At 46.1% G+C, this 23,951-nt stretch overlaps 1 protein-coding gene across 1 annotated transcript in view; it reads right to left on the bottom strand.

The window, feature by feature from the left end:
- Positions 1–5,487: 5,487 nt before the first annotated feature.
- The window catches only part of ITPR3 (inositol 1,4,5-trisphosphate receptor type 3), a 588,642-nt gene continuing 570,178 nt past the window's right edge, over positions 5,488–23,951 (bottom strand). Inside the window, exon 58 of the mRNA XM_086923190.1 lies at positions 5,488–6,838. Coding sequence (XP_086779316.1) covers positions 6,731–6,838 — 108 coding nt within the window. The 3' untranslated portion in view covers positions 5,488–6,730. The remainder of the gene's footprint in view (positions 6,839–23,951) is intronic.

Below are 23,951 nucleotides of genomic sequence, written 5' to 3'. Positions count from 1 at the left end.
TGAGATCATCTCATAGCAATCTGGATTGTGTGCTTTGAATCTAAGGTTATCTAGAGGGTTGTAATTCATGGCCTTTTAGATTTGATGAAGATGTCACTCTTTTTGGTGAGTGTTGAAGAAAGAGAGCTAAGGTGACACAAAAGTGGCTGGCATAAGGCGGTCCTTGAGGTCAAATGGCGGGTGGGCATGGTTCAGCAGTGAGCCAACTATCCTGCTGGTAATGACTAGTTTCTGAAATTTAGAGATGGTGACGAGGAGATACACATTCACTATTGCTTGTGGTGGGTTTGTGGCAGCAGTGTTGGTAGCTCTGTTTTGTGCTCTTAAAAGGTGTTCATTTTGAAGGACAAACACTTGTGGATTTGATGATGTGTGCTTGTGCCCAGTAGGCACTTATGCTGTTTGGCAATGCACGAGGGCAAAGTCAAGGGCCTTGTTCTTGAGAATACTGTCATTAGACTGTCATTTGCCCTGTGCAAAATATTAGTACGCCATCACACATTATGCACTATTCTGGTGTCCTGAAAGACCTGCTACCGGAACTTGCACTTTTCAGCCTTTTTAATGTGGAAGAATATGCACCAGATACAACTTCCCATCATTTTTATTTTTGTGCATGCAGATCAGTGTGGTACCTGTGCAAATTGTTTTACGCCTTTCAGTCCAGTTGTGTAGTAGTTCTACGTGCCTTTTACCAGTGGCACCAATGTGCCTTTTACCAGTGGCACCAATGTGCCTTTTACCAGTGGCACCAATGTGCCTTCTTTCTGCCTGTGGTGCTGTTTGTAGCTACTCTATTTTGACCTTGGTAAAACTGCAAAGGGAAGTGCTCATGCATACACTAGGTGATGTCTGGCTACTGCGTTTCAGGAGTGTTTTGATAGTAGGATTTGGATTGTAAAACCACCTCACTCCAAGTAATCTTGGACACTGTTCCCAAAGGTGGGATTTTAACTAAAAGCCTTTGGCTACCAGCTGGGTTAAGCTAAGTAGCTCAATGGAAGGAACCCAAGACTACAACACCCAGAATGCATTAGGTTGGGCACTACTTTGAGCATGGAAAATATCGTCATAGATAATGAATAAGTCATCATCTTGGATCAGGGAAAACGCCAAGATGGTCCTGAGTAACAACATGAGGCCTTGGTTGGTGAAGAGGTCTTGCTGTTGTGATGACATCAATGCTGTAATGGCAACTGTAGGGGCTACATTCTGTAATAGTCCCAACCTGTATCACCTCCCTCATAGCGATCAACTACTTGTCTGGCTTTCATATGTGCATGCCCACCTGCACGAAGGGGACATTTCTCTTGCGTCTCCATCTTTGCTGTTGATTGATTTCTGTGGCGGTATCTTTTAAGTGTGTCAAAGCGAAAAAGCCATGAACCTTGATTCACAATTGGCGGTGTTTACCATGTCTAAGCGGCCTTTGTATCAAGTAAGACTAATGATACATTCGTTTCTTCTGTTTTGAACTGTTGAGGCTTATTCATGAAGAGCAATTGTCATTGCAAACCGCTTTGTAACACTTACATATTTTTCAAGGGATCCCATTTCCAGATTACTAGGTGCTAATGTCTAAATTATTGCCACATCAGTGGAAGAACTAACCCCATAATCAACAGGAAATGGGTAATGGACCTGGTCCAAGTGAGTCCTAGGTAAAGGTAATGTAAAATGTTAAGGCAGTCTAATAAAATAGCCCTTTCTGCTTTTCACTTTACTTTATATGGATTTTCAATGGCTTGAACATAACACGCAAAAGGTTCGGTATTGACTTTGCAAACATGAAGTGTTGGGTCCTATAACGGTGCAACACAAAGGAAAACAAAAAAGAGAAGGGCGTACTGCTTGAATTAATCTCAGCCTGGGGTAATTACTTTGGCCCACAATCCAGTCCATCGTTTATTTGCATACCAAGCCAGTGATATGCAAATCACTCTAGTCCTCTTCCAACAGGGACAGTCCAGTCTGATCTTCCAGGCCAGGTTCACTCTGGGAACACAAGCAACCTCCGAGTGATTTACGCCTGTTTAGCCTTTATAATTCAATAATCTTTAATTATTCTCTTTTTAAAAATGTGTTCAGGAAGGACAGGTCTAAGGTATTGTTTAATGAATTGCCCATCAGAATTATTATGCAATTGAAAAAGCATTCCACTCCCCTTCACAATTAGGGGACTGTTTGCGTAGCACCTTTGAATAGTAAGGATTTAGGGGCAGATTTACAATAACTGGCACATCCCTGCATATCAGCAGGGATGCACCAGTTATTGTGCACCAGGGCTCCGCCACCATGGATGCGCTGCATTTACAATGTGGTGCACCATGGGGCAAAATTCGGACAGATGCGTGTCGCATCTGTGCCGTAAAGGTGGTGCATTGCTGGAGTTGCGTCGCAAGCGCGACGCAGCTCCAGCAAGGCTCCGGGGTGCCCTATCTTTTAAATGCTGCGTCAATCCTTACGCCTGCTTCAAGCAGGGGCAGGGTTTTGACGCAGCATGGGCTTAAAAGTGACTGAGCGAAATCTTGTAGATTTCACTCAGCCACTTTTAGGAGGCGTTCCTACGCCGGAACACCACCCCCCCCCCCCCCCCCGCGCCTGAACGCCTACTTCTGGCGCAGGGCTGTACAACATGACGCATCTTCCAGATGCGTCACATTGTAAATACCCAGCAGCATGGTGCCTCTTTTGCGCCGCCGCTGCATCACAAAAGTGACGCAACGGCGGCGTAAAAGAGGCGCATGGGGCTTGTAAATCTGCCCATGTCTGTCCTGCATTAAGATGGTTGTGCGGGGATAGCTGCCATCTAAAGGGGGTGGGGAGGGGGTATTTGGAGGAGCGAAGAAGTATTTTTGACAGACAATCTGCAGGGCATACTGGTCTGATTATAGACTTCCAATTCTTTAAGTAAGCCACCACTCATCCCCCGACCGCAGTACTGAACGTCTGTAACATTAAGCAATCACGACAGGTGTGGAAAGGGGAGGAGGAAGAAGAGTGGTTCTGGTTTCCTTGTACTGTGCCCAATAACAGACAAAAAACTGATGCTTGGGGGCTGACAGTGGGACTGGTGATCTAAGCCTCGAAAACATCTTTAGTGTTAGTGAAACTTTTCCAAAGCTCAGGAAGTGGCCTCATTCAGCTTTATATTTTCAAGTGAGTGTTATTCCTCTTCACCAGTCAGGATCAGAGGAAGCTTCCTTCAATTTTGTTAAAACTGCTTTTCCTGTCCATGGCGCTGGTTCTGGATGCCTTTGTTCAGGCTTCCTTGATGTGAGGTAGCAAAGCCTCACCTTACTGCCAGATTGACTCAGAGGTGTGCTTATCTTTGTGAGCCACGTAAAATGAGGATTTTCTACGTGCATGGGCATATCGAGTGCAGGACTTTTGATAACCTTGAAAAAATGGGCCTGTTTCTGATGATGTATTCAGAGGTTTTAGGCAGGAGAAAGAAGGTGAAGCAGATCCTGTGAATCGCTTCTGTAATCATGTTCACCCACTTGTGGGGTGTTGCATACTAGTCCAGGAAGGGCCATACATCCTCGGAAATGCATGATGTTTGGTTACTTTAGGCATATGGGGTTTCTCTCGTTCACATAAGGAGCAGAATGCTTGAAGGAAATGCTCAGGATCACGAGTCATCTGTATTGCAACATATTTCATGGGCACTGAAAGTGCCTCTTGCATCCACCTTGTAGCTGCCACTACTGGCATTGAAGCGAGTGCCCTGGGCTGAACCACAGGTGTGGAGGTCAAGACCAGTCTCGAGGTCCAGGCTGAAGCTGTTGAGGTAGAAGTGCAGGACACCACACATGGCTCCTTAATGGTCGGCAAATCCAGGTCTCTGGAATCCTGAGAAGCTGCACCAGAGGTCGATACTAGTGACAGATATCAAATATAGCCTTTCAAAAGGCTTCAGATGTGAGCCTAGATGCCTCCCATAGAAGCTAATGATATTCTGTAGAGCAGTCCCTATCTCTCCCACAGACCCTGATCTCTTGTGCCTTCTTTTCTGTTTATGAAAAGAGAAGAATGTGTCATGTGTCTTTGTTGACCACTTGGGGCACTGACTCCTAGAATGGGATTTTGAAGGCGCACAAGATGGCTCCATCAGACTTGCCAAGGTGACCTTTGCCTGCCGATTTAAGATTCATCTGTAAACTTGTGGTTAAAGAGTCACCAAACTTAAGGGTCATGTAAGTCAGTACTGAATATTTGCTTTCAACTCCAATCAAAGTTCTTAAATACCAAAGATTTTGAAAAGGAAAAAGTGTCTCAAAAGCAAAATCACCTTCAGGGGAGGAATATATACGGATCCTGTGTCTGTAAGGAGCATAAAAATGGATCTGGCATTAGTGGCACCAGTGGCTTGCTTATTGTTCTCTTGACATCACTTTTTAGCAAGCACACATCACACATGATTTTATGTGGCACAACATAATGCCTGTTACCGCTGTGAAAAACATGTTGGATCCCAAAATGACACCTTGGAAAGGTCCACTGAAGGAATCTGCAGCAGCTAACATCAATTAAAAATGAATTTATCCTGTAAGACTTCATGCCAAAATCATTTATGATCTTCCTCCTCTGAAGAATGCCTTTCCTGAACAAGAATCCAATAGTAACGTGGAACTATACATATTTAACACCACCTCCATGAGGAGAACAACTCCTAAGCCCCATTTCCAAGGAAAAAGATCAAAATATAGGTGCTTGACTCCAAGTGGGTCAATCCAGGGGCCTCTTCCTGGGTATGCTCACAAATGAGAACTTTGGTTCAGCCTTTACCTTAAAGACAACTGAGTGGTGACAGGAATGCTTGAATAAATCTCAGCAACTGTCAATTGCCCGGACCCCATTCTCGACCCTCATTGAGCCTTTACCTCAGCCAACACCCTTCCTGGTCGAGTTACTTCAAGTATTAGGTTGCATATGATAGAAGATACTATGCAGGGCGTCTGAAAATTTGAGTATTTTCAAGATGAAATAAAGTAACTCTTTACTCTTGCTTTTTATTGATGACCTGATTTTCAGACTGGCTTTCTAAACTATAGTAGTATCAGCTTCAATCCCTAGCTTAGTCATTGGTATACTTCAAGGTACGTTCTCCCACAGCCAAGTGAATGATGGATTTCCTGGCAGACTTTAGTGCCCAAGGTAAAACGCTGACTGGGTAGCCCCCTTTAAACAATATGGTGTCCTACTACATTTAAAGCCTACAGATTAGTTGTCATGTCTTTGCAATATAATGGTCCTTGCTACTGGCAGGTCTTTCCCCATGCCAATGTGGTGACCCTCACCCTACTCCAAGGTCTTTAACAACTGTTCTCTTAACTAAAAGTTAGTCTGTGTCTGCATGAGTTGTGTGGAACACCAATAAACTCTACCAGGATCTGGTCAACAAAAGACTTACTGGTGTCTCATCCATCCACTTCTGATAATTCGTCCAGTTTCCATCTTTGTTCTTTAAGTACACACGTTTCATTAAAAGTTCTCTCCTTTTTATTTTGTTAAAAGAAAATGTACATCTTACATCTCAAGTTTCAGAGATCAATAGGACATAACCCCAAACAATAACATACACTCCCTCAGTTTCCCTCCGCCATTGCACAACAAAAAAATCACAAACACCATTCACAGTGCACCTCACCTCTGTGCCTTCCTTGATATGTGTCTGACTGGTTAATTAAGACCCGATACCGGGTAATCTATTCACACCAACAACCCTCCGCGCCATCTGTTTATGTTGCAGAGAACAAATTGAACACATTGGATTGAGCACTCCGAAAAGGGAGTCAAAAGGTCATTTGGAGAAATGTCTGAGGTACTGCATGTGGCACAAATGTTTGGAATCCTCTCCTGGATGAAAGCAATAAGTTAATTCACCTACTTTACAATAATGACCAAATGTGATATTGCTTCTGTCTTCTTGATGTGTACTTACAAGCAATAATATGTAGTGTGTGTGCGTGTAGAGCGAATAAAATTTACAGTATCAAAACCTTCCCGTTCATATATACAGTAAACAATGATAACAAACCTGTCCAAGGCTTGGCAAGAAAGAATAGAGCCATCAATGTGGTCAATATTCGTCTGCTAGGTAGGGGTTGCCCACTTGGCATTTGCAATAAACGAGGGAAGCTTTAGAATTCAGAGCTAAAGGCCCCACCTCCGAGCCTTATCCGCGCAGATTCAAAATCCAGCAGAAGCCGCTCTAGAGGAACTAGACATAACTGTCAGTGGCTACTAGAATGTCTAGTTCTTCAGAACATTAAGAAGGGAAACAGGAATTCAGTGTTTGGACGTGAGCTAAACGCTCCAGTGGACAAAGGAATAAAGACTGAGAACTCAAAGGAGATGCCAAGTTTAAGATGAGGGATTAAAACAGTCACCCAAAGACAGGATTCCTAAATAAATTCTCTCTCCACACATGCTAAAAGGTGATCCAAAGGATAGTGGTTTGCAACACATCTGTGAATTTGTGATGAAGACCTCAAAAACTCCTAGTGATGAGAGACCACTGCATTCCTATGTGCATGCCCATCCCCCTTTCTTTCTCTCTGCTTTCTAATGCGTTTTAGAATTCATTCAACCTAGAAACTCGGGGATAAGATTTGTGGGCACACGGTCATGTATCCAGCCACCTAGGTCAGGTAAGAATGGCCCATTGTCCACCTCCACTGCTGAGCAATCAGAGGTCGTGATTCCTGGGAGAGGGAAGGGATGGCTATCTGATCATTTCAGGTTGGGTTCTTGCGATCTGGTTGCTCCCGCTCGTGCTGTTCTGCACGTCCACGAAGCCCATGCGCTGCCGTCGTTTCCTCTGCTCCGTCATCTACACAATCCAAGAGAGATAGAACCACGTTAGGAATGTGGAAAATAATTGATTGGTTGACTATATTTGTTTTCGCCCCTATCCTCTGCTTGGTCCTCAAGGAAGAGAGCTACATCAGGAAACATTAACATGGTGATGATAAAAAACATAATCATCAACGAGGATGTGAGACTTAACATTAACAAACTAGTCTCCGGTTAAATCTTTATACAATGCACACATTAAGAGAAGTTGCAGTTAACTTAGACAGCAAGAAAAATTAATCACTGAATGCTTTGATTGATTGATTGAAAACGACTGCATATTCTGAGGCATTTTGCCATGCTTCTGCTTTGACTCCTTACTGTTTTTTCCATCCACATCAAGTCTCCTCTCTTCCTACTCCTTTTACCCCCTTCTTGCCCTTAAAGCATCACAATTGTTTCTGCTTTAATGGGATATCTGGTGCCAAAAGTGGCCTCAGAGGTTTTACTTATTTGCCAAAATTTCATGTCTAAAAAGGGGTAGGATTTTTCACACTTCTAAAATGGTATATAGAATAATGTTTACATCACAACCAATGACATGTGCCCTTTAACTTGACGCTAGTACAGGAAAATACAATTGCATTATCTTCGACCAGACAATGATAGAGGTGGACATAGTTCTTCATGTTCAAGCATGCCACAAGTCTCACATTGAGCTCTTCAGTCTCCCAGGGCCTTCATTGATAGTCCCAGATCGCAAAGCAAACACGTATCCTAGATGAGCTACTCACGCATGAACTTAAGAAATGTAAGAGCTTGGCTAACATAAACATATTATTATAAAACACTCAGGCACTCCTGCAACAAAAGGCCACAAGCAGCTAGGTGCTGGGAATGTGCGATGACAGAAGAGGAAGCCCTTTTCTAGAACGCGGTGTCAGCTTCTACAGCGCATTGTAAGGAGTGCACAGAAACTCTACCGTAGAGAGAAGGGCAGTTGACCGTGGCTCCCCACCATTTTTTTACCGGTGGGATAGGCAGCACACTATGCTAAGCACAGATTTTTAGCTTAAGTGTTTTAAGCTACACCCTTTATTACATCGTCCACGCCCCTTTGAGACCCCCCCCCCCGCCCCAGTTTTTTTATCCCACTTAAAGCCCTGCATTTACATAAATGTAGGAGTACTTCACATGTCATACTACTAGCTGCATGAGTTTGTGTTTTAAAAAGTGCCGCTGGAATAATGTGATTTTGCTGAAGCTGCTTTTTTTTGCAAAAATAAGGATGAGCTGCATAATTCACCATCTGTTGCATAGTCTGCAGATGTTAACAAAAAAGTAGTTTCTACCTCAAACAGATCAAAAGGTACAAAAAATGTGGCGATATGTGTTCCCACGTGTGGAAAGACACTTGGCAAAGGTCCTTCAATGGCTTATTTATGTATTTGGTTGTTTAACTGGTAGTAATGAGGTGGAATGTTTGTCCAGACAGAATTAGTATGTGTAAAAATGACAAAATAATGAAGTATGCTATCAATTTTTTAAAAGTAATTCTAATTGCATAGTGAGGCAACGCCTCTTGGAAATTATTCCCAGTGTAGCACACACAAATATACGTGTTTGCTAAAAACTTTCTGTGGCATAGAATGCGAACCAGAACTGTGGTTTGAGGTCTGAAGGGACAAGCCATATGCAACCTCCTTAATGAAGCATGACTTGTGTCAGCTCACAAGGATGTGGAAGACTGATAGTGTTGACAGCAACAAATTGTAGAAGCAGGACAGGTGTTTTTACCGGTCACCTGCCATGGCGAGATGCCTACTGAACCGCCTAGTTAGGCCTCGCCAGGAATAGCATCCGAAGGATGCGTCCAGCTGGAGACTTATAGCTGCCCGTCTCGGGGGAATGAGGGACAAGAGGGTGTTACTAGCTTGTCATGTGGATTTGGGTGCGCGAAAGCGCACGCCGGCTCCGTCCATATTCCCAGCAAGTCAGCCTAACGTGCGTGCATGCACACAGACACACACACGCGCGCACACGCACTTACTTACACACACACACATACACACAGACACAGACACACACACACGCAGGCAGACATATACAGGCAACCCCCTCTCCCCTCCCCTCTCTTACCTAACCGGGCTTCGCGCGCAGATTTAACATCGTGGACGCGCATGCCCAGCCTCCCGGCGCCGTGCACATCTCCTGTCTGTCCCACATTCACACAGCGCCTCTCTCAATCACGCACGCAGCCCCCCCTGAACACACGCACATACACACACACCCGCCCCCCCCTACAACTAAGCCCCACTCACTCATCGATATCCTCAGTCGCCCCTCCTGACTTCTGCAGCCACCGCGCGACAGCCGTGACGCTCCTGAACTTCCGGTTTCGGGACGTGCACGCTCACGGCTTGTTTATTTCTTCTTTTCGTTCCACACTGCTATAATGGAGTAGTCCGTCGTTTGTCTCTACCGGTGTTAGTGTCTCTCGCACTGATGGCTGATGTTGCAGAAAATGCGCCTGGCGGTGGGTGACTTGTTTCTTTGAACACCCCTCCTCCTTCCCTCACAGCGGTAATTTACTGGAAGATTGTAAGTCTGTGCGCAGGAGGGTAACTGAGAAGCCGCCTTAATACTACAGAGAGGGGCTAACTCCAGCACAGCATGCAGCTTCTACTTTTCTGGTACGTTCATCTCAATAAGTCAGACCAACTACGGAAGCGCTCTTTCAAAATGTTAAACTTTATTTTTAATTCATATCCTCACTCAATGTATTTTAATTTTTAAAGCGCTTAGAAACTGCAGGACTGCACGAAGCGCTATTAGTATTTCCACAAAGAAGTTCCCCTGCACGGACTTTGACAGTGCTCTGCGTGAACATCCAGCACACGCACCTAAACGTGAAAACGCATCCTGTCCTGAACACAACAAATGCTGGTGCAAGCAGCGGGCACAACTGCCCTTGTAATGCCAGTCCGTGAGGCATGTACCACGCTGCCTCCTTCACAAGAGAATGCATTTTCATAACATAAAACACACGTCTATAGCTTGGACCTGACGAAGGTCAGTATATTGTGAGCGCTCGTGCCTTTAACCTCGACCAAGGGGCAGTTGTCGCTGCATTTGTACCCTGTGGGTGTGCGTGAAACAGACTTAAGTTGTACTTCACAGCTCCTCACACTATCACACACTGTATCAGGCATATAACACAGGGCTGTGCTGAGGAGGTCACAGAGGCAGCTGTGGTGCCTGGCTTGCACTAGTGTGTGTTAATCTCTGAACCTGTCCAGTGCGCCCTGAAGCACTTGTGTTACAGGGTTAGTTCACTTCATCTCTCCAGATTAAAAAAAAGTGCTTTCTGTTCTTTATATTCTTTATATCGAAGCCCCACATGTCGTGGGGATAATTGAGGAATCGTGGCCTCCTTCTTCGCGTTGATTCGGTCTCCTGCGCAGCTCGCTGTCCATTCATCCATACATGTATCCATTTATCCATTGACTCATCCCGTGCTGTCCAGTTGTTTATTCTTGTGCCCCAGATGCAAGCATTCAGGACAGAGAGGCTTGAGGCGAGGTGCAGCGCCGAGAGACTGAGGCCTTGGCAGTCAGTGCGCTTTACACCGTGCCTTGGATGCATTGCGCTCTCTCTGCTCTCCCAGGGGCCCCGTCCGCCTCCTGCGTATAGGGTGCCTGGCACTGCTGCCGGGCTCTCCAGTTACATGGAGCTGTGCCCCAATCAGTGCCTAGGGGAGTCCCTCCCAGGTGGCCCCCACCGAGGTCAGGGCGGTCTGAAGCGTCCAAAAAATGTCATGGCCCCCAGGGGCCGCAGGTGCCAGGTCAGCAACTTCACCTGCCGTGTCCCCCTACTGCCCCTTTCTGGAAGCACCAAGCCCCCGTTCTGCCGTGGCTCTCCCTCTACTTCCATGGGGTGCGGCTCTTGTCTGTCCGCCCTTAGCTTTATTCGGCCCTATGTTCTCGCAGCCCCCCCTCCTGCCCTCGGTCACTAGCCTGTTCACAGCGCCTCCTCCACTCTCACCTCTCCTCGAACTCTCCCCCCTCTGCCGACCTTCACATCCACTGATGCGCCCTCTCCTACGTGCAGCGCCCCGGCTGCCTCCTCAGGCCTCGGTATCCCTTCCCCGCCTTCACGCCTCCCCCTCTCTTCAGAGGAGGTGCTGCACACCCCGGATCCACGTTCAACAAACTTATTTTTACCATCGCCCATATTCCAGTTACTCCTTATTCACCGCCTTCCCACCCCTTATCCACTCACCGCCATTCACCCCTTTCCTGCCCATTCACCACCCTCCTGCCCATTCACCACCCTCCTGCCCATTCACCGCCATCCTGCCAAGTCACCCCTCTCCCCCATTCACCCCTCTCATCCCCATTCACCCCTCTCCTGCCCATTTCAGTGCTCCTGTCCATTCTCTGCTCTCTTGCACATTCACCGCTCTCCTGCCCATTCACCACTCTCCCGCCCATTCACCACTCTCCTGCCCATTCACCACTCTCCTGCCCATTCACCACTCTCCTGCCCATTCACCGCTCTCCTGCCCATTCACCGCTCTCCTGCCCATTCACCGCTCTCCTGCCCATTCACCACTCTCCTGCCCATTCACCGCTCTCCTGCCCATTCACAGCTCTCCTGCCCATTCACCGCTCTCCTGCCCATTCACTGCTCTCTTTTCCATTCACCCCTCTCCTTCCCATTCACCGCTCTCCTGCCCATTCACCACACCCCTGCCCAACACCGCTCTCCTGCCCATCCACCCCTCTCAAACCAGTAAATCCTCTCCTGCGCATTCACCACCCCATTCACCGCTCTCCAGCTCATTAACCCCTCTCCCACCAGTAAACCCTCTCCTACCCATTCACCGCTCTCCTGCCCATCATCGCTCTCCTGCTGATTCACTGCTCTCCTGCCCAGTCACCCTGTCCCGCTATTCATCCCCTCCCGCCCCCCTCCTGCCCATTGCCCCCGTCCTGCCCATTGCCCCCCTCCTGCCCATTCACCCCCTCCTGCCCATTCACCGCTCTCCTGCCCATTCACTGCTCTCCTGCCCATTCACCGCTCTCCTGCCCAGTCACCCCTCTCCTGCCCAGTCACCCCTCTCCTGCCCAGTCACCCCTCTCCTTCCCATTCACAGCTCTCCTGCCCATTCACAGCTCTCCTGCCCATTCACAGCTCTCCTGCCCATTCACCCATTTCCTTCCCATTCACTGCTCTCCAGCCCAGTCACCCCTCTCCCGCCATTCACCCCTCTCCCGCCATTCACCCCTCTCCTGCCCATTCGCCTTTCACCTGCCCACTTAACTCTCTCCTGCCCATTCACCGCTCCCCTGCCCATTCACCACTCCCCTGCCCACTCACCCCTCCCCCGCCATTCACTGCTCTCCTGCCCATTCACCAGTCCTGCCCATTTACCCCTCTCCTGCTCATTCACTGCTCTCCTGCCAGGTCACCCCTCTCCTGCCCACCCACCTCTCTCCTGCCTATTCACTGCTCTCCTGCCCATTCACTGCTCTCCTGCCCATTCACACTCTGCACCCCCACACACTCTACAATGGAACATACACCCCAAATACCACTCAGTGCCACATAATTACACTCCACATAATTACACTGCACTCAATGTAACATACACTCCAAATACCACTCAGTGCCACATAATTACACGCCACACAATTACCCTGCACTCAATGCAACATACACTCCAAATCCCACTCAATGCCACATAATTACACAGCACTCAATGCAACAAACACTCCAAATACCACTCAGTGCCACATATTTACACGCCAAATAATTACACTGTACTCAATGCCATATACACTCCAAATACCACTCGGTGTCACATAATTACATGCCACATAATTACACTGCACTCAATGCCACATACACTCCAAATACCACTCAGTGCCACATAATTGCACTCAACATAATTACACTGCACTCAATGCAACATACATTCAAAATACCACTTAGTACAACATAATTACACGCCACATAATTACACTACACTCAGTGCAACATACACTCCAAATATCATTCAGTGCCACATAATTACACTGCACTCAATGCAACATACACTCGAAATACCACTCAGTGCCACATAAGTACACACCACATAATTACACAGCACTCAATGCCACATACACTCCAAATATTACTCAGTGCCACAAAATTACACACCACATAATTACACTCTACTGAATGCAACACACACTCCACACAATACCACTCAGTGCCACATAATTATATGTTACATCATTACACTGCACTCAATGCAACATACACTCCAAACAATACCACTCCGTGCCACATAATTACACGCAACACAATTACACTCCACTGAATACAACATACACTCCTCATAATACCACTCAGTGCCACATAATTACACGCAACATAATTACACTATACTCAATGCAACATAAATACACTCCACATAATACCACAGTGCCACATAATTACACGCAACATCATTACACTGCACTCAATGCAACATACACTCCAAATAATACCACTCAGTGCCACATAATTACACGCCACACACATACTCTACTGAATACAACATAACCTCCCCATAATACCACTCAGTGCCACATAATTATATGCAACATAATTACACTGCACGCCATGCAACATACACTCCAAATACCACTCAGTGCCAGATAATTACACACCACATAATTACACTCTACTGAATGCAACACACACTCCACACAATACCACTCAGTGCCACATAATTATATGCTACATAATTACACTGCACTCAATGAAACATACACTCCAAATACCACTCAGTGCCACATAATTACATGCCACAAAATTACACTCTACTGAATACAACATACACCCCCCATATTACCACTCAGTGCTACATAATTACATGCCACATACTTACACTCTACTCAATGCAACATAATGACACTTTATCTGTCTATCTATCGCCCTCACTCTGTCTATCTATCGCACTCACTCTATCGCCATCACTCTATCTATCGATCGTCCTCACTCTGTCTATCTATCGCCCTTATCTATCTATCTATCTATCTATCTATCTATCTATCTATCTATCTATCTATCTATCTATCTATCTATCTATCTATCTATCTATCTATCTATCTATCGCCCTCCCTCTATCCATCACACTCACTCTATCTATCTATTGCACTCACTCTTTCGCACTCACTCTATCTATCTATTGCACTCACTCTATCTATCTATTGCATCACCACAGCATCACTCAGCCCCACCACAGCCTCACTGAACGCCACAGCATTACTCGTAGCCACCACATCACTCAGCGCTACCACAGCATCAATCTGTGCAACCATTCAACAACTGGTTCAAATATGTTCTCTCAATGTTTCAAGCTTTTTTACAAATGTCACAAAAAGATGTTAATATTTCACTTCTCTTCTTGGATTTTCGTCACAAGAAAATACAATGAACATAATCTTCACAAAAGTTGTTTACAAAAGCTATTGCCATTATAAATTACAATAACTTTTATTTAAGTATTAATGATTAAAAAAATTAAAAGCCATTGTTATTTGTAATATCAATACATCTAAGTCACGTAAATACAAGACATGTTGCATTACAAATGCTATAGGTGTCACATTTGCGAAAGTTAAAACTATTGGCATTGTAAATGACAAAGCTATTAATTTAGCTATTTTCAAAACCAACACATAAATAAATAAAACAATTGTCATTTACAATACCAATAGCTCAAACTTTCCTAATGCGAGACCTATTGCATTGCAAATGCTTGTTTTTAAATTGATCTTTCCTCCACCCACAATTTAGTCTTTCACCTCATCAATGTGAGACTAAACAATGTGTACATTTTTACCCTATGAATGTTGTAGGATGTGTGTGGAGGATAGATGCAGTGTAAGACTATGGAGCCAGGGGTCATGGTTCTGAATGTTATGGTGCTTATGCGTTTGAAAGATGACGTCGAAATTTTAGGGCATTGGTATGCCTCACAAAACATAATCTTGCATTCTTTCACCATAAACAGCAGAAAAAAATCGTACTGGTTCACAGCTGTCAGGAATCGAATCGATGTTAAGCCATTCCTATGAAATACCTTTCCTTGTCAGATCCTATTCCTAACTCCTACTCTACAAGATTTCCTTACAACCTATCTCTTGAAAAGACAGTCTGATAACCGCGCCTGCTCATCCTCCCGAGGTGGACTACCTTCACTTCTTCAACTACACATGCAAATAAAATAACTTTGGAAAGTGTGTAACGCAATGTTGCTTTGCTTTAGCCCCGGCACTCAGAGTGAACAAACCTGAATGTATTTTACCATAACTCCTCATCTTTATATATCCTTTAACATTCGTGTTGGTAGGTCCAGTATTTCTGATAGCAGCGGGTTCTCGAAGTCAAGCGCCGGGGAGAGACTGGCTATAACCTGCGGCGATTGATTTACAGGCACCACGGAGGGCCTGATTGTGATGCGTGTTGAAGGTGGAATTTCTTTCAAACCCCCCACATCCTCCGCGGAGCCGCGGCGCCCCTGGCTTCTTGTAAAGGCTCACCGGGGTGCCGCGGCGCACACTTTGGGAACCACTGTGCTACATGGACAAGGACATGCTGATGCTCCAGAGCGCAGCGCAAGGCCCACTTAAGAGGCCTCTCCCCTGCATGCACCTGTAGACAGCGGCGCTAGGCCGCGCAGGATACAGTTGGCTGACGAGATCGCACACACACACACACACACGTACGCTCTGTTACTCATGTGAGGGTGGCCTCTAGCAGTCCACACCCCGTTTATTTATCTCTTCTGGCTGAGCCCAGCCCCGGATGGATTTGTTTAGGGAGTTCTGGTAGGGTGGTACACTACAATCCTCCCCAAGTTGGCTGACAAGTTCTGCGTGAAATGGAGTTGGGGAGGGTGGGGAAATATGGACCAGAAAAAAGAACAGTGCTGTATGTGGAACAACAAAGTATAAATTCTCAGAGGTCCACACATGTCAGATCACACGCATAGTCTCTCAGTAACATGCTGGGAGCTGGATTAGGCATGAGATGATATAACTGGCTTCTCTCATTTCTTCTTCCCGGCTCTCACTGGTTGTTGGTAGCTTCGCTGCTGCTTGATCTTTGTCCCCCGCTTACTGGTGTAGTTCTCCGCGGCACTCCTTCGATCTCGGGTGTGACGTCGCCAGAACTATCACAATGGGGTGTGCATGGGCCGCCGGAGTGATCCAACCAGTCACCTCCAGGGGCACCTTCGACATGGTCGGTGCTGGCATCAGTAACCTGTGTCTCTTTGAGCCAGGATATGATTCTGACCACCTGTTCACCGCAGGGTGGCCATCATCACGGTCCCTTGGATCTTTGTGACTTGCCACAAATCCTTCGCAAAGGGTGTCCTGAATTTCCACCTAGGTTGGCAATCTCTTATAAGCACCTAGTTTCCTATCTGGATAGTTGGGATGCGAGCCTTTGGTCTTTACTGGCTGTATTGTTTGTTTCTCTATGTTTTTGCTGGGCTGATGCCGCATCCAAAGGGTGGAATGCCAGGCAGGGTGCGCCAGAATACTGTCCCCAGTGAGTTGCTGAATCGTAAGGTCAATGGGAGCGCACCCTGAGTGCTGCAGGGCCGGTGTCTGTATGCCCACAGGAACTGGGGCAGGTAGAACTCCAGGTCATTTCCTTGATCTACCCCTTTGCGTTTGGCCAGATTAAGGGTGGACATGAAGCACTCTGCTTCCCTGTTGTCCTGAGGCCACTGCAGTGTGACCTTTTAGTGCTGTAATCCCAGGCTAGTCACGTATTTCTTGAATTCTTGACCCTGGGATGGTGGGCCATTATTTGTTTGATTTTGTCTGGAAGGCCAAACTGGGCAAACACCTTTTCAATGACCGGCTTTACTCTTGTGAATATCTTGATTGGGTCAACTCTGCCACAGGGCATTGGAGTGGCTGACTATGATGTACACAGTTTCCCTCCCATTAGGAAAGCTTCTGAAGTCAATGCTCAGGTGGGCCCAGGGGTGAGGTTGGAAGCCCTTAGTTATGAGAGGCATGGGTCTGGTCACCTGAGAAGCATGGCACCACTACACTTTCTCCTCAACTGCCCTATCCATCCCAGGGAACCCGACTCTGTCAGACTCTCGTCTTTGTTTGGGCCACACCTTGATGCCCTGGTGAGCAAAGTTGATCACTCAGGCCCACAAGGATCTCAGGACAACAATGCACTGGTCTCCTGTGTAGCTCAACTCATCACGTACTCGCCACAGTTGGGTCATCACTTGTTTGTCAACAGTTTCCCATAGTTTTGCTTAGTATAGAAACCAGGCTTTGTGGTGTGGCTCCTGCACTACTTTCTGTAAGTTTGAGCCTTCTGCCATGGTTGCCTGGATCTCCTTCAGCGGCATCACCGTGGGACAGGTGCCCAGTGAGACCATCTGTAGTCCTCTGCCTACTTGTCATCCTCTTTGCAGCCATGGCGGTTTTCCAGAGGGTGTGTGGACTAAAAATCGACAGGAGTGGGTCCTCTGGGTATTACACAACATTAAAGGTATACAGCTGTAGATGAATCATCCCCTTCTAGATCCTTGGTGACGGGCTACATGTTGTGCCAGCAAACCACTGAACCAGTGGTTTGTTGTCAGTGATGACCCAGCACTGTCTTCCATACAGATATAGGTGACAACGTCGACATCCCTATAGGATGGCCAGTGCGTCTGGCTCGATTTGGATGTAGTGGGTCTCAGTGACTGTTAGGATGTGACTGGCATAGAGAACCTATTGCCCGTTGCTATTTTCCTGGAGTAGTAGGCTGACTGGGCTAATGTAGACTACCAGTTCTGTGTTGCATTGCGGGTTGAAATAGACCACGGGAGCACCCCTCAGCAGAATGAGTTGGTTACAAACGTCTTTGGCTTGATCATTATCCCCGCATGTGCTAGCTAGCGCTCTTATTCTTGACTGGAACCCATTGATTGTCTCATCTTCATGCTGTCAGGCCTGGCGCTATTTAAACCTTTCAAAGTTGGGATTCAATTGCAGATCAAAGTATGCATTTACCACTACGCTGCATCGTACTCATCATTATTACCTTTAGCCAGGAGTGTCTTGAAGAATTGATAGATCTCCTCACCTCCAAATGCAGCAGAAGTGACTGCTCGACAGTACCGTCTGTTTTGCAAAAGTAGTAGTTCAACCTGCCAATCCACATCGGTGGCACTTGCCGAGTTCAAGGTAGGACTGGCCGTAGCGGCAAACAGGTGTTTCCTCGGTGGGCCGCCAGGGTGGGGGCCCATGTGGGGCCGTTTATGTTACCAGGGTCCGATTTTGCAGCATTTGCAGCAATATTGGCCGCCAGTAACAAAATCGGCTGAAACCGTCCCTAGCAAACAACTCCGCCCCCCTCCACCCGCCAGGGGATGGCCGAGCACTTTGCCAGGGCCGGTTTCAGTTCCCAGTCTGGCCCTGGCCGGGTTAATGAGGGCACTTAATGGTAGCTAAGCAATCATGGATGTATGGGTGCCTTGGGTTGGCAGCTGTGGGTGAAGTAGGCTTAGTGCTGTGCAGTACTATCAGCCATTGTGCCACCTGTAAGAAGGTTTTTTGGAAAAAACAGATGCCAACCCCACCACTTTTCAAGTGCTCTCTACTGCGAGCAAACAAATCAAAATTAAATTCCAGATTTGTTCGGTATATTTATTTTTACCTTTTACTTTAGAAATTTTTAACATATAAGATCAGACAGATTGTCTGAAAAAGACACTCAACATATAGCGACTAATATAAAACAATACAGCAAGGGAATACAAATCACAAGATGAGTTACAAACAAACAATTATATAATACACCTTTCGTATATTGAGTGATAGCAAACGATGAATCTCTGCACATATTGGAACAACACTCAATAAAACATCATCAGTATTTCAACTCAATGAAAGAGACACGTTCAAGGTGAAAATTGAAGAATATAAACTAATTAATCAGTGAGACTCAGAAATGAATTCTGTATCCTTCGTATATTCTTTCAATGATGCCGACGCGTTTCGAATCCGTGAGCAAAGTTGACGGACTCTCATCAGGGCTCAATCAATGTAGTTCTGCAAGGTGTTTATGTTTAAAAAAGAAAGACAAAAGGAGAGCAGCGTGTCACCAAACATTCTCAATACCAGGGTGACTGCCCCCAGTGCCCCTCATAGCCCTTTATGTACCTGACAGTGACTCCGAAGACCTTATCTCGGGGATCTCTTAACACCAATACTTGTGGCGGGACCTTGTTATCTGCAAGATAGCATCAAGCTCAGAATGTGCAAAAGCAATATACTTCGAGTTTGTGCACACGCGGGTAAACCCGCAAAACATAAAAGAAAAATTCCAAATTCCAAATTCATTCCTCGGACAGTAGCAAGTGTTTCTCCCTGTCCCTCTCTAGTTCAGATATCCTGTAGCTCCTTATTTCACCTGTGGATAGCGGACCAAAGTCGCCACATTAGATTGTAAAGCGGCATTTCAAGTGGCGTGTAGAAGCATTTAAAGTAACATTACGGATCACCAATCGTTAGGTCTGAAGCGCATACCTGGAGACACAACGTTTTCTCACACGGTCTCAGGTCTCACACACGCTGGCCGATCTAAAAGGGGCAAAGAGCGGAGCACAATTTCAGAGCCTGCTCACAACCGGACTGTTTGCGCTAAAGACTAAAGCGGGAGAAATCCATTTGCAAGTTACCTGTACTTGCGCGTCGCAGGTTCGCGATCAAGCTGCTGTGAATTCATACACCGAAATGCAGCGGTATCCAAATCACGCCGCACTGTCTCCTATTCCTCGGCTTATAACCTGCCAATCAAAGACGGGAGACTTATAACTTGTCAGCCCCGTTTTAAAGTACAAGTGTAACTGTCGACTATTCTCAGGAGCACTCACCGGTTCAGTAAGGGCTCCATCGTACGACTGCCAGGTTCAATTCAGAAACACCAGCGCCATCTTTAGGGCGGGGATATAAACAATCAATGAGTGCATGGAACTGTGGGACATGTAGTTCCGGAAGGGTACAGCGTTACTGCTGTCGAGTGGAGCACTTAAATGAACACAAAGTCACAGGCTTAAAGCCTTGAGACTTCGGACATGCTATTCAATCCAGTTTGGGCGCTATTGAATCTCATGATCAAATAGGCTTCCTTGCGCAGCAGGGTTTCCTCAATGTCGACAAGACCTTTTTTAGTGGGCATTGTATACAATACTGTCCAAGAAAAATCAGTTTCTGCATGTGATTTATCCACAAAGTGTTGGACCATTGGCGCACTAAGCACTTTATTTTTAATACGGGATCGATGTTGTGTAATCCTTGTGTTGACTTGCTGGTTAGTCTTCCCGATGTATAGTTTTGGGCACCCACAAATGATGGCGTACACAATGTTTTTGGTCCTGCAATTTGAAAACCCTTTATTGGTCCATTTCACTTGCTTATGTTGGAATTCACAGCCCTCCAGACAGGACCCACAGGACACACAATTTCCACACTTATGGTGTCCCTCAACAGGTTTAAGACCCCATTTGCATAGTAGATCTTGCTTAGGTCTGGGTGTAGCAATGTCGGCACGTACTAAGTGTTGGCCGATACTCCTAAACGAGAATTGGAACAAATGGTGTGCGTCACGACTTTTGGACCAGACACACATCGGGTGAGACAAATGGCCCTGAAAAATTGGCACTTGTTGGAAGAACTGGAGTGCCCCTTCCCTAGGCCCATTTTTGCCTACAAAAGAAATAGGAGTATCGGCCAACACTTAGTACGTGCCGACATTGCTACACCCAGACCTAAGCAAGATCTACTATCCAAATGGGGTCTTAAACCTGTTGAGGGACACCATAAGTGTGGGAATTGTGTGTCCTGTGGGTCCTGTCTGGAGGGCTGTGAATTCCAACATAAGCAAGTGAAATGGACCAATAAAGGGTTTTCAAATTGCAGGACCAAAAACGTCGTGTACGCCATCATTTGTGGGTGCCCAAAACTATACATCGGGAAGACTAACCAGCAAGTCAACACAAGGATTACACAACATCGATCCCGTATTAAAAATAAAGTGCTTAGTGCGCCAATGGTCCAACACTTTGTGGATAAATCACATGCAGAAACTGATTTTTCTTGGACAGTATTGTATACAATGCCCACTAAAAAAGGTCTTGTCGACATTGAGGAACCCCTGCTGCGCAAGGAAGCCTATTTGATCATGAGATTCAATAGCGCCCAAACTGGATTGAATAGCATGTCCGAAGTCTCAAGGCTTTAAGCCTGTGACTTTGTGTTCTTTTAAGTGCTCCACTCGACAGCAGTAACGCTGTACCCTTCCGGAACTACATGTCCCACAGTTCCATGCACTCATTGATTGTTTATATCCCCGCCCTAAAGATGGCGCTGGTGTTTCTGAATTGAACCTGGCAGTCGTACCATGGAGCCCTTACTGAACCGGTGAGTGCTCCTGAGAATAGTCGACAGTTATACTTGTACTTTAAAACGGGGCTGACAAGTTATAAGTCTCCTGTCTTTGATTGGCAGGTTATAAGCCGAGGAATAGGAGACAGTGCGGCGTGATTTGGATACCGCTGCATTTCGGTGTATGAATTCACAGCAGCTTGATCGCGAACCTGCGACGCGCAAGTACAGGTAACTTGCAAATGGATTTCTCCCGCTTTAGTCTTTAGCGCAAACAGTCCGGTTGTGAGCAGGCTCTGAAATTGTGCTCCGCTCTTTGCCCCTTTTAGATCGGCCAGCGTGTGTGAGACCTGAGACCGTGTGAGAAAACGTTGTGTCTCCAGGTATGCGCTTCAGATCTAACGATTGGTGATCCGTAATGTTACTTTAAATGCTTCTACACGCCACTTGAAATGCCGCTTTACAATCTAATGTGGCGACTTTGGTCCGCTATCCACAGGTGAAATAAGGAGCTACAGGATATCTGAACTAGAGAGGGACAGGGAGAAACACTTGCTACTGTCCGAGGTATGAATTTGGAATTTGGAATTTTTCTTTTATGTTTTGCGGGTTTACCCGCGTGTGCACAAACTCGAAGTATATTGCTTTTGCACATTCTGAGCTTGATGCTATCTTGCAGATAACAAGGTCCCGCCACAAGTATTGGTGTTAAGAGATCCCCGAGATAAGGTCTTCGGAGTCACTGTCAGGTACATAAAGGGCTATGAGGGGCACTGGGGGCAGTCACCCTGGTATTGAGAATGTTTGGTGACACGCTGCTCTCCTTTTGTCTTTCTTTTTTAAACATAAACACCTTGCAGAACTACATTGATTGAGCCCTGATGAGAGTCCGTCAACTTTGCTCACGGATTCGAAACGCGTCGGCATCATTGAAAGAATATACGAAGGATACAGAATTCATTTCTGAGTCTCACTGATTAATTAGTTTATATTCTTCAATTTTCACCTTGAACGTGTCTCTTTCATTGAGTTGAAATACTGATTATGTTTTATTGAGTGTTGTTCCAATATGTGCAGAGATTTATTGTTTGCTATCACTCAATATACGAAAGGTGTATTATATAATTGTTTGTTTGTAACTCATCTTGTGATTTGTATTCCCTTGCTGTATTGTTTTATATTAGTCGCTATATGTTGAGTGTCTTTTTCAGACAATCTGTCTGATCTTATATGTTAAAAAAAGTAAAAGGTAAAAATAAATATACCGAACAAATCTGGAATTTAATTTTGATTTGTTTGCTCGCAGTAGAGAGCACTTGAAAAGTGGTGGGGTTGGCATCTGTTTTTTCCAAAAAGTTGTGTATGGTCCAGCCGACCCTACGTCCCGGGACCTATCTCCTTAACTACACAAAACCTGTAAGAATGTTAGCACTCATAGAGGACTAGTAACGGTTTACTTCCTTCAACCAGCACTGGATATTAGGGGGCCAAATGCTTGACTGTGCCATATCGTTGACTCTAGCGTCTGTCTCCTGTGTGCAGAGTCGTTGGGGCAGGTTCTGATCTGGAGCGCTGTGTACTTGAGGGCCATGCCTGCTGTGCTCCCATCAGCCCAAAGGTGGAGCCGTTCATTTGGTGGGAATGCGGTGAACAGGTGAGGGCTCCCTCACCCAAACCGGCATAGAGGCACTCCAGGCATGGTTGGATGTGTGTCCCCAGATGGGAGAGTGGGCAGAGGCAGTCAGGGTGGCGTGGCATTCCAGCACCACCTCACATTGGGAAGGTGTGGCACCCCTGCGGCCAGGTTCAAGATAAACACATGGGCACCACTGTCTTACACTTCAGGGTACGTATGGGGCCTTGTCACCAGTGTAAACTGTGGTACTAGGTCATGCAGGATACAGTTGGGCCAACGAAAGAACACGTACATACGTACACTCTGTTACTCGTGTAGGACTGGCCTCGAGCAGTCCACACAATGTTTATTTATCCCTTTATCCCATTAATTCTGAGAAGGAGGCTGGTAGATGAGGGGGACCGATCCAACTTGCAAAGTGTTGGATGATATGTCACTGTCTAGTCAGATGTGCCTCAGGCCTTGTGTTTACTGCTGCAGGTGTACTTCTCCCACCTGGACTTGGAGACATTTAATTTGGACTCGGTTATAGGCCAGCGGTGGGCTTTAAAACAGCTGTAAGGATGACATGTAAAATAATTAGGAGGTAGGTATTACTAGATAGTGGTAGCCTACCGTCTAAATCAGTAGGGTTGGCAAATATGTCTTCACTTGCACACAACTGCCCCCAAGGTCGCATGGCACTATCCCACACCTTTTACTGTTGTAAGGGTATAAGAAGCCACAACGAGATTATCACAGGTGCCCAGAAAGTGTCAACATTCTTGGTCAATGTGTGGGTCAAACTACATCGGCTCCAGCCATCCCCTGACTTTAGATTCACCTGCACAACCACCTGCTGACAGGCATCTGCCCCAGGACACCAAACACTTTGCACTTGTGCTTTGCAGAGCAGAATTAGATAATAGGGCGGGTTATATTAGATAAAATGTCATGCTCAACTTGGTAAACATTTTAATAATATTTTAAGGCCTTAATATACATTTTTGGCACGTATATAGATTTTCAGGAAGCCTTGACATATTTTAGACCAAAACATATTTGTTTAGGGGATATCTGTGAGCTCT

The sequence above is a fragment of the Lissotriton vulgaris genome, chromosome 5 (genome assembly GCF_964263255.1).
Source record: "Lissotriton vulgaris chromosome 5, aLisVul1.2, whole genome shotgun sequence".
NCBI lineage: Eukaryota > Metazoa > Chordata > Amphibia > Caudata > Salamandridae > Lissotriton > Lissotriton vulgaris.
Note: the sequence above shows the minus strand (reverse complement) of the source record. Positions and strands in the feature narration are given on the sequence as shown.